Here is an 11,629-nt window from a genome sequence, read left to right on the forward strand (position 1 = left end):
CAATATTTGGTTCCTAACGTTTCTTTGCAAACATTGAATTATTTGCCATTTTGCACCACGGACATTAACTCCTACATTAATAACCAAATATTATTTCATATATTTATTTTCAGAATATATATCAAGAGTGGTTAATACTCAAAACAGACGTAGGTTTGCACTGCAGACATTGCTGTTGATTGAAACCGGAGGGTTTTACAGACGCGCTTCCTCTACAGAACAGACTCTGAGTGAAGAACATCGCGAACTCGAGTCATAAATAAAACCATCCAAATATCAGAGGTAGACACCAAACAGGGAATTAAACAACACCTGACAACTCTATAAACACTTCAACACCACAGATCACATCATGGTAAGAAGAAAAATGTAGCCAGTGTCGTGTAAATGTCTTTGTTTAGTGCGAGTCTGGCTGACATGTGGCTGTGTGTTTATATTTCGTTTGAGTCATATCTGTGCGTGATATATATATATATATATACGTGTATATACGTGTATGTATATAAACACATAGAGTCCTAGCAAAAAAGGAAACTAGAATTTTCATAACAAAAACCATAGGTTGATCTGTAGTGTGTATAGTATGTAGTTGCGTGTATATATATATATATATATATATATATATATATATATATATATATACACGCAACTACATACTATACACACTACAGATCAACCTATGGTTTTTGTTATGAAAATTCTAGTTTCCTTTTTTGCTAGGACTCTATGTGTTTATATACATACACGTAGGTACTAGGTAGGCATGTATGCATGCATGTGTATACATATTAACTTACTATTACATACATCTATTTTTAATATTTTTAAAAGATGTATCTTATGCTCATCAAGTCTGCATTTATTTGATCAAAAATACATAAATAAAATGTAATTTTGTGAAATATTATTACAATTTAAAATAATGGTTTTGTATTTTAGTATACTTTAAAATACAATTTATTGCTAATTTGCTAATTTTATAACTTATAACTTAAGCTTATAATATTTGTGATTCATCTGATATTGTTATTACAAACCCCAGTGAGTCACAACATTGAAGAGCTCAGCTGATTTGCTTGTTATCTTTGTGTTTATATCTGTTTATTTGCTTGCACTTTAATTTGTAATGCGTAATACTTATAACATTGAGTGATATATTTCCGATGACTACCTGTATGTTCAATACAGCTGGAGGAAAGTGGACTCAGCCAGTTCAGTTATGGGCATATATTCATATTTGGGAAAACATTTGATAGTCGGTACTACAACTGAGTGTAAATGTAAGAGTTGAACCTACAGACAAAATCAAGTATTCATGTAGTTGAACTTGTAGTTTTCTGTGTTTGTCTACAGCCTCAGAACGAGCACATCGAGTTACACCGCAAGCGTCATGGCTATCGTCTGGACCACCATGAGAGAAAGAGAAAGAAGGAAAGCCGTGAGGCGCACGAGCGCTCGCACAAAGCCAGAAAGATGATCGGCCTCAAAGCCAAACTCTACCACAAACAGAGACACGCTGAGAAGATTCAGATGAAGAAGACGTGAGCTTTACTTCCCATCAGCTTAACTTTTCTTAAGATATAGGCTAAATGTCAAGGAAGTTTGATGACCTGTTGCATATTTATTTGCGTTACAGCATTAAGATGCACGAGCAGAGGAAGAGCAAACAGAAGGACGATGACAAGACACCAGAAGGGGCGGTGCCAGCGTACCTGCTGGACAGAGAGGGCCAATCACGCGCCAAAGTCCTCTCCAATATGATCAAACAGAAGAGGAAAGAGAAGGCTGTGAGTATCCAATCAGACAGCAGATTGGTGATATTAAAGAGCCCCTGGTTAATATTGTTTATGTGTCTGTTTATTTATGTAAATGCTTTAAGACAAACCATGTGCAAAGGCATCAGTCAACACCATTGCTGAGGATCAAAAATGTAGTTTAAAAACACCCGTTTCCTGCCGTCACAAATATGTAATCTATCCAGTCACGGGCAGCGCGTAGCTTTTCTCCACTGACTTTCTATGATGTTCAAAGTGTTTATAAGGATACTGATTGTTAGTTTAGATTGTTGATACTGATTTTTAAAAGGCAGCTGTCTGACTCTGAGGGGGCGAACGGGAACATGGTTTGTGTAACATTAGCAACATATAATTAGCTGTTTGATAACATAGTCAAGCAAAAGGCTAATTATATTAATTACTGTTATGTGTCCGACGTTGTAGAGAGTGTTACATAAAACGCAGTACCATTCGGATACATCCACTTGTAGACCCTGTATAATTCACTCTTCCTCTTCTGAAAGTTTCTGGTTCAAACATATATGGCTGAATTAAACCAGTATTTCTACTTGCCACTGTGCAGCGTTTGCTACAGTAAAGTTGAGCGAGTGGATCAGGTAATCCGAGCTGGAGTGAGTGAGTGAGTGGAGGCGGAGCTAATTTGCATATTCATACCTCCACGTATACTAAATGAGGCCAGGGTGTAGAGTTACATTCAAGCTATTTTAAGGCATGAAGAAATTATTTTTCACATGAAAAACATTTAAATATGATTCTCAGAGATGAGTTTTAAGGGATACAATTATTGACTAAATGTTGGTCCTGTTGTACCCAGTGTTCTTTTAGTTTTACTATAGTTTTATTAATATATTTTGAATTAGCTAAATATTAAAATTTTATTTTATTTCAATTAACAGAAGTGTTTTTAATAGTTTTTGTTTTTGTTAACGATAATAACCAACTTGTACCTGAGCAAATATATGAAACAATTAAGTGAAAGCTAGAAGATTCTGCTTTATCTTTTGATAATGTTCAAAGGTTTAATTAAACCTTATTGACAAAAAATATTGACTAAAATAAACATAAAATTCGACCAATCCAGTCTGTTATTAGTCGATTAAATCAAGTCCCATCATTCATTGAAAATTTGTTTGGCTTAGAAATGTGTTATATCACAGAAGTAAAACTGCCATTTCATGTTGTCTTGTCCTATCTGGTTTCCTTACTAAGCATAGTGTTTGTTTGATGCGTTTCTTTAGGGAAAGTGGGAAGTTCCTTTACCGAAGGTCCGAGCCCAGGGTGAAACCGAGGTTCTGAAAGTCATCCGCACAGGAAAGAGACAGAAAAAGGCCTGGAAGAGAATGGTGACCAAAGTCTGTTTCGTAGGAGACGGTTTCACACGCAAACCACCCAAATATGAGCGCTTCATCAGACCTATGGTAAAATATCACATATGCACTCTTGGGCTGGGCAATATGGATAAAAATAATATCTTGAGTGAGTTGGGATTAATAAAAAGGCCAAATAAATGTACATCTTATATAAATATATATATATATACTCACAAATGTTTTTATATTTTATATAGTAGAAGCCCTATTACACACTAAATGCAACAAATATGTAAATATTTGTCAACACTTTACAAGGTCCCTTAAGTTAACATTTATAAACAATTTAGCATACATACATAATATACACATACATTCAGATGCATATATCTATGTATATTAATGGATGATGTTGTGATTGTAAATGTCTACAGGGTCTGAGGTTTAAGAAGGCACACGTAACTCATCCTGAGCTGAAGGCCACGTTCTGTTTGCCCATCCTGGGGGTGAAGAAGAACCCTTCGTCCACGCTGTACACTACGCTTGGCGTCATCACCAAGGGAACGGTCATTGAGGTCAACGTCAGTGAGCTCGGATTGGTCACGCAGGGCGGGAAGGTCATCTGGGGTGAGTCTAATTGACTCTTCATTTTTTCGTCTATGCAATACTTAAAATGTGTTTCAGAGTGAAAAATGAAATGTGATGATGTGTTTCAGGTAAATATGCCCAGGTGACGAATAACCCAGAAAACGATGGCTGCATCAATGCCGTGTTGCTTGTATAATGGAAACCTGAAGCGTTTAAAATGGAACTGTGCCTCTTGAGTACAGCCCGGAACGGCTCTTGTGTGGAATAATGTTGTCATTGTCAGTGTACTGGAAGTCTTGAAACCACAAGACCGGATGATATGCAGACAGTTGATGGAGTTTCGTCTTCTCATCTGGACCCAATGTGGATCAGAAATAAAGTGCTGTTTATTTTCAAATAAAATTTTCAGCTGTTCCTCTTTGCATTTATCATTTTTTCATGAATGTTTCTGCATTCTGTGATAAAGGGATAGTTCACACAAAAATGAAAATTCTGTCATTAATTACTCTCCTTCATGTCATTCCAAACCTGTAAGACTTAAAGACCCGAAGACCTAAATTCATTCATCTTCGGAACACAAATGAAGATCTTTTCGTTGAAATCTGAGAGCTTTCTGTCCCTCCATCGACATTCGCCACTGACGCTTCAAAGGGTTCATAAAGAGATCATAAACCTAATCCATATGAATTGAGCGGGTTAGTCCAAATCTTCTGAAGAGACTCGATCGATTTAAATAATTTAATTTAGGCTTTTATTCACAAATAAACATTTATCAGCGAACATAAACAGAAGCTCAACATGAGAATGAACCTCATTGGTTCTTGCTGAAGGTGAAACGTGTTGCGTAACATGCTTGAGCTTGTTTACCACAGCTGATGTGTGAGTTGATGAATGTTGAAGAATGTTCATGAGGGCGAGTTATTGATGGCAGTATTTCATTTTTGGGTGAACTATCCCTTTAAGAGAGCATATATTTAATTTTGTTTTATTTTATTATGGTGGTATATCATGATACTGTGACATTATCAGACAGTAATACACCTGTATTTACATGGTATCCTGGGGCACTTCTCACCTGCCATTTAGATTATTCAGATGTCATAAACATTACGCAGCAAAGTAATTATTTACAGACTCATTTAAGAGAAAGAAATGGGCCTTGTGTATGTGTGTGAGTTTTGACAGTTAAAATTTGAATTCGTAGACATTCCGTCAATTTAAGTCTCAGGGATATTTTAGGATTTTTTTTTGACTATTCTGGGAAAACTATAAAACCTGAAATTTAATAGAAAGATAACACCATGATCAGACAGATCAGTCAGAAGAACTATGTAGAGTTTTGGTGGAGATACTCTAAACAAGTCTGCAAGGAAAATTTTTCCTATTGGACTTTGGACCTTTCACTGACAAGCTTGGTGATTATAGGTGGAGATACATAAAAAAAAATTGGGTTTCAGAATTTCTAGAAAACCAACATAATTACACATCAGATTGTGGAAACCCAGTCAATTGGTCAAACACCAAGATTTTTAGATATAGAAAATCATTAAGATTTTTATGATTTGTTTTATCTGCTCTAAAGTATTACATTGGCTAGAATTTGAAGTGAAAACTTATGAGTCTAGTTTTACTAGATATTGTTTCCCAGCAATGTGGGTGACTATAAGGATTTTAAGACATATTCAGTTATCATGGACAACTGGGAGGCTCAATAAAAAAGTAATAGAAATTAACTAACAACGTGTACAAAAATAAAATTCTCAAGACCAATTGAGTCCGTTTGGTCATAAAGCTTTATCAAAATCAATATGTAGAATCTTTCAAGTATTTTTTTCATTTTATCTTGGTGCATCTCAAAAATAATTTTCATAAGCGTTCTAAATGTGAAATTATGTTCAAACCAGATAATCAAATAATGATCAGTGCCTATAATATATTTTACAAAAACATGTTTAACTGTATTCTTGTAAGATATACAGGCACTGTGTATTTACTCAACAAAACCTTCAATCAGACCCAGTAGCAATAGAGTATGTGACATTGCAACCTTAAAATCTACAACACAAATCTGAATCCTGACAGTGACGAATTGGAAAAACAAATGATCATTATGTTTCAAAGATCAAAATGAGATTCAGGTTAAGCTACAATTGTCTTGTATAATTGTCTATTGATCTTCTTGATCCCAAACAGAGCCCAACACATCATTTTTCTTTTAAAAAGGTAGTAATAAATGTGATATTTCAAGATAAAGGCCAATTGTTGTTTTTTCTCACTCATAACAATTAATACAGATCAACACTTAAAATCGCAGATTGCCAGTGTTTTTTGGAGCTCCAAGATGTGCAAAGTCTTTAAAAAAAAGCTTCCTGTGCTACTACATCATCTTCAACAGAAACACCCTTGAAAAGAAGGACTTAAGCAGCTGATGCGACATCAATAAAACAGTCCATTAGTGTATAAAACACTTGTGATTGAATAAAAAACATCCCACTTTAGAGTCTTTCGAGAGCATGACATCATGTAAAGCTGTAATGTCTGAGGAGCAATTCTGCTCCAGTTCTTTCTATTGCAGAATAACCGGGGATTTCTGTGAAAAAAGCACACAAACGATAACCAGTTTGCTGTTTTTAAGTCTTTCTTTGTTCCATCCCGTTTAAACGTAGAAGTCCAGCCTGCTGGGGATGATCTTGCAGCCCTGCATGGAGAAGACGCGCTCCTCTTTAGGGAAGTAGTTCAGGTCGTGGGCCATCATCTCAACCACTTCTTTATCCGGGACGTGACCCTTGGAGACCATCTCGGACAAACCGCATTGAACGATGTGCTTGTACTCCAGAGGAAGGAACGGCACGAAGAAATCCACCAGGTTCTTATCGATTAAACTAGTGTGCCAGAAACCACCTGTGGATGGAGAGAAGAAAAACAAAAAAGCGTGTAAATGTTTACAGTGCCTCTATTATGCTATTTTAAAGTTTCCTGATTTTGTCCAGTCTGATGTGATTGGCCTACTCTGCTCTGATTCGTCAGATGGCCCAGTCTTTTGTGATTGGTCTACACTGCTCTGATTGGTCAGATGGCCCAGTCTGTTGTGATTGGTCTACTCTGCTCTGATTGGTCAGATCTACTCTGCTCTAATTGGTCAGATGGCCCAGTGGAATTACTAACGACTCGTTTCAGCAGTTCAGAATCGATTCTTTTTTTTAGGAGACGGTTAAAATGTAAAAAATAACTTAATTTGTTGTGCACTTTAAAACTTTTACATTCCTTTTACACTCCTTTTTCATTCACAAACAGCTAAATTTCACACTGCATGAAAGGTAACATTCAAAAAATATAATGGGGAAATTAAATAAAAAAGAGACAATACATTTGTTGTGAGATCTTCATTATATTGGAAATCGTCAACAAACTACAGAGAAACTAAGTAACAAAATTACTTAAAATGCACTCAGTTTATTGCGTAACGCAAGAAAGATAAGAGGCATGTGACGTACTGTTTCTGTTGTTGAAGACGGACAGTGTCAGTGCCGTCTCTAAATCCTTCAGCTGCATCTCCTCTCGCTCTCTCCCGTCCCTCCAGAAATCCAGAGCCACCTGGACGATATTCTCGCCGCCGGCGTTACTATAAAGACAAAAGCAGCTAGGTGTAAAAGGGTCCTCTGATAAATAAAAAGGCCTTTCATGCCATTTCAGAGCAAATACATACCGGGCAAAAGTTTGGAATAATAAAAAATTAAATAAAAATCCAAAGTCTCTTCTGCTCACAAAGGTTGCTTTTATTTGATCAAAATATATATATATATATTTTTATAGTTATATTTTGAAAATATTTTACTGTATTTATATATACATACACATGTATACGTATATACACACAAATAATAGAAAAATATTTTTGGTCTGTACCGCCCATCAAGCACACTAAACTGACAACTAGTGACCAATTGCATTAATTACATTATTTACAGATTTACATTTTCTGTTTACACTTAAGTACACAATAATACTGACCTGAGGAAAATGAAGATGGCCTGTCTGTAGGATACTCCGTTCAGATGGTCGTAGAAGTCCAGGTAAGGCTTTATACTGTCGATCAGCCCGGGATGCATTTTATCCATTTCATCAAAGATGAACATGGACCGTGGGCAGATGGAAACATTCCCTCTTACCCACTCCTGTAACTGGGACTAAACAAATGCAAACATACATTTTGTACAGATGTGACTATAAAACATTTGACTGGTTGCATTTTGTTGTTGCAGTGAAATACATAGTCATTTCCATGTATTTGCACATATAAACAAAAAACACATTACCTTGTATGTGTTGATGTGCATCTCGTGAGGAAAGTGTGCTGTTGCAGTAAACAGATGAACGAAACTGCTTGACATTCCTTTCTCGTATATATTTTCTGCAATCAGCTGGCTCACAAAGTTCTTCCCAGTCCCGGTCCAGCCGTGGAGGGACAGAACCAGAGGTTTCTTCGGGTTTTCATTCTTCATGAAGCCCGTGACGGCTTTCATGATGACCTGAGCAGCAACGTGCTGCCCGTACAGCTTTGTGTCGAGGTCATACTTCAGTCCTGAGGACGAGAGGACACATTTACAGTAAGCATATGCTTTATACAGAACAGCTGCACTTCAAATAAATAAATAAATAAATGCATGTATCAGACAACAAAAGTTTCATTGTTCGATGCATGTTGGCTGATCAAATCAAACAGATTCTGAAAGAAATCATGGGTTCGTACAGACACTGTAGAATGAAATCCCAGGACTTTCAATGACTTTTCAAGCACTACTTTTTGGGTTTTCAAGGACTACAATCAGACATCTCACTTATCAAAACAATATCTTTAACTTCCAAATTCTAAAAAAGGTTAACAGATAATAAAAATATACTAATAAAACAAAATGGTACAAATAAAGTGCGAATGTACAAAGTATGCAATGACTGTGGCAATATTAATCATTAAAAGGATACAATGAAAAAGATATTGCTTTCCTTATTCAAACTGATCCCCAGCACTTTAAGCACCTTGCACAAACCCTGTAATTTACAATGATCATTTAAAAATAAACACAATGTGGCTGTTATATTTCAAAAATAATAATAATTATTAGTATCAAATAAACCATTATAAAAACGGTAGAAAGAAGCATTAAGTGGCTTTTTGGTGCTTTTACGGGACATAATGCACAAGTGCATGATCAGTAGATGATCAAATCCAACTACAGTAAACATTGTGATCACATTTTCACCTGTTGCATTAAAGTTGACCCAGTCCTTATCACACGTTTCATATAAATAGCGATATATTTTCCTGCCCAGCATAGCAGCTCCTGTTCCCAGCAGCAGTGTTGTGGACAAGGGCTCTATGGCCTCCACGATCAGCCCTGAGACCAGGATGCAGTGCAGTAAAGCTGTCCATGGCCAAGCTTTCATTTTACTACATAAATCATCGATGCTTTTAATAGGAAACGGAGAAAAGAAACGAAACAAAACAAAACGAAGGCTCCAACTCACTCACAGACCGCACTTCCTACTTGATGAAAATTGACGACGATTGTGCGCGACGAATGACGCATGCGCGCAGCGTTCAGTTCAACAGTGCATGTTTTCTTTTACTGTCTATGATGTTGCATTGATTGTTTGATCATCTCTGGTCAATTTGTCACGCTGTCTATATATGCTAATTTTAAAATTATATATATATATATATATATGAATTTAATCCACATTTATCTTTATTTACATTTGAATGGCAAACAAATAGGCAGCCAGGACATGCGGAATTTATGATATTTCCATATTTCCAGATGATGCATATAAGCAGACGAAGATTGTGTGAATTACACTTCAGATGTGTCAAGCAGATAAAAAAAAACCTGTGAAAACCAGTCTACATATGATTAGATAAATTATGATTTCGGGCGAATTACACATTATTCATTATCATGAATTGCCTTGATTGGGAACAAATAGACTACAACTCCATCATCAGCACCAATACAAGAATTAGTGCTACAAAATATAATAATAATAATAATACATATTTCCAGATGATGCATGATTATATATGATAGAAGTGTAAAGTGAATGCATTATATTTGTATGCTATGCTGCTTTTTAAAACACTACCAGGAAGCAGCAAACTATGAAGGCTACAAGAGGCTGTTTATAGTTCATAAATTCCGCATGTCCTGGCTGCCTATTTGTTTGTCATTCAAATGTAAATAAAGATAAATGTGGATTAAATTCATTTTGATATAAGGAAAATGTGGATTTCTAGGTTACTATGACCAGCCTTGCACCACTGAAATTATGCGCACATTCATTTAGCGTCCAATAGCCTACTACAAATATGACTAAACCTCCCGTTCAAACCTGTTTTGTTGTATGAGATCCACTCTGGTCTGCAGCACTCATGGAAGTAATAGAGCACGTTCTGGTAACTGGCCAGAAACCCGGTGAGCGCGGCGGCCATCCCGACTGCGATGCTGGTGCTGATCGGCTCTATCCCCGCCGTGAGAGAGAAACAGCCCGCGAACACCAGCCAACATGCCAACCGCATTCTGTCGAAATCAACAGCACATCAATATCCCAATGTCCTAATCCGGTTAGTAAACAGTGATGAGTGACTTCCGTGCACCGAATCAAAAGAGTCCGTTTAGATCGAGCGCGCGCTGCGAGGAGTTCCACACTGTGGCGTCATAGTATTCCGCTTGAAATGCCAATTTTAATAAAGAAATAGACTACGAAAGCTGTAAAATGTGTCAATATTTGTATTTGTTTACAAAGCATCTGTTTTTGGTTGCACTATATCCAATCAATTTTGGTCTGACCTTCTCACATATTTGATTCGGCAAATGTTACACACTCTTTCAGTTTAAAAGACATACTTTTTTATCATAATGATAATAAAAATAGACATTTGGTGTATATTGTTCATTTTTATTTTATATGGCAAAATCTTCATTCATAAAGCAGAAGTTTGCAAATGATATTTTATCCTCCTATCCCCACTTTGAAATTGAATTAAACTCACTTATTAAATCTCTTTATTAGAATAAAAAAAAACGAAATATTATTAAGAAATATTTAAAGAAAATCCTTGTATTTAGAAGCTTTCCTAGTGTATCAGTTTCTATAGTTATTGTATTAATACAATTGTTCTGTCGTTTCACAGCTTATGTTTTGTTTATGTTGTTTTTGTAACTGTTTAGATTTTTTTATTAAATGTATTGTTAATTATTAGTCAATTTGTTGTGATACATCACTGAAATATGTTGTAATTTTTATTATTGTAGATTATATAGTCAAATCCTGAATCTAATTCTGAACAATTGAAACTGACTCACTTGAAAAATCTATTTATTTTACTAAAAATAATAAAAAATTTGACTTCTTTCTTTGGCACCAAGATAAGTATCATGTCAAATAAATGTTTGTATATTTTCCACTGTTATAAAATATTTAAAATAAACAAAATGTCATCATGAGACCTAGAAAAAACAGTTTTGGTAATTATATCATGTTTGGTGCATAAGAAGCATATTACAATTTAGTTTTTTATTATTTATGGAAAACATTTTAGTTATATTTTATCATTTTATCATGTCAAATTATGATTATTATTATAGTATATAGCTTGTTTAGTATCACAGAAACACCAAGGGTTTCCAAAGACACTGGATAGAGATATTCTCATATACGTTAATAAAACATCCACTGACGAAAAAAAGGTATTGAGGGTCAGGAGGATTTTTTTTTAGCACGGTTTGCCACAAATGGTGCAATGTCTGCAGTGACGCAGGGAGGATACATTTATTATAGATTTTTTCATAGATTAACGATGCAATTTTTTGTTAAACTTGTAAAATTTAAAATACTTTTTTCCCCCCTTGGACCTTCTGACATGATACTCGTGTCCTC

The 11,629-nt window shown here is 35.5% G+C and overlaps 2 protein-coding genes across 3 annotated transcripts; one reads left to right on the plus strand and one right to left on the minus strand.

Moving 5' to 3' along the window:
- The first annotated feature begins 35 nt into the window (after positions 1-35).
- nsa2 (NSA2 ribosome biogenesis homolog (S. cerevisiae)) lies at positions 36-4,108 on the plus strand. Its single transcript, XM_077194617.1, has 6 exons — positions 36-355; positions 1,354-1,541; positions 1,637-1,787; positions 3,035-3,214; positions 3,541-3,733; positions 3,823-4,108. The coding sequence occupies exons 1-6, from the start codon at positions 353-355 to the stop codon at positions 3,888-3,890; spliced, it is 783 nt and encodes a 260-aa protein (XP_077050732.1). The 5' UTR covers positions 36-352; the 3' UTR covers positions 3,891-4,108.
- A 1,361-nt stretch (positions 4,109-5,469) lies between these two features.
- On the minus strand, positions 5,470-10,404 carry tor1 (torsin family 1). 2 transcript variants are annotated; one of them, XM_077194554.1, is made up of 5 exons: positions 10,082-10,404; positions 8,011-8,276; positions 7,706-7,881; positions 7,189-7,316; positions 5,470-6,595 (listed from the first exon to the last, which is right to left on the minus strand). In XM_077194554.1, exons 1-5 carry the CDS (start codon positions 10,266-10,268, stop codon positions 6,351-6,353), a joined length of 1,002 nt encoding a protein of 333 aa, XP_077050669.1. In that variant the 5' UTR covers positions 10,269-10,404; the 3' UTR covers positions 5,470-6,350. The 2 variants fall into 2 exon arrangements, with proteins under 2 accessions (XP_077050669.1, XP_077050678.1); XM_077194563.1 differs by lacking the exon at positions 10,082-10,404 and adding an exon at positions 8,956-9,271.
- Positions 10,405-11,629: the final 1,225 nt, after the last annotated feature.

The sequence above is a fragment of the Siphateles boraxobius genome, unplaced genomic scaffold (assembly GCF_051911475.1).
Source record: "Siphateles boraxobius isolate OS27281-9 unplaced genomic scaffold, OSU_SipBor_1 11, whole genome shotgun sequence".
Classification (NCBI taxonomy): Eukaryota; Metazoa; Chordata; class Actinopteri; order Cypriniformes; family Leuciscidae; genus Siphateles; species Siphateles boraxobius.

What these genes read in the sequence shown, in the direction of transcription:
- nsa2 (XM_077194617.1), top strand. An exon ending in AGAAGAGGAAAGAGAAGGCT is followed by an intron (nt 1,788 to 3,034) that starts GTGAGTATCCAA and finishes GCGTTTCTTTAG; the next exon opens with GGAAAGTGGGAAGTTCCTTT. An exon ending in GGGCGGGAAGGTCATCTGGG is followed by an intron (nt 3,734 to 3,822) that starts GTGAGTCTAATT and finishes GATGTGTTTCAG; the next exon opens with GTAAATATGCCCAGGTGACG.
- tor1 (XM_077194554.1), bottom strand. Translation starts at nt 10,268, where the DNA reads ATGCGGTTGGCATGTTGGCTGGTGTTCGCGGGCTGTTTCTCTCTCACG. An exon ending in GATCTCATACAACAAAACAG is followed by an intron (nt 8,277 to 10,081) that starts GTTTGAACGGGA and finishes TCTCGTCCTCAG; the next exon opens with GACTGAAGTATGACCTCGAC. An exon ending in CGTCTTCAACAACAGAAACA is followed by an intron (nt 6,596 to 7,188) that starts GTACGTCACATG and finishes CTCCATCCACAG; the next exon opens with GTGGTTTCTGGCACACTAGT.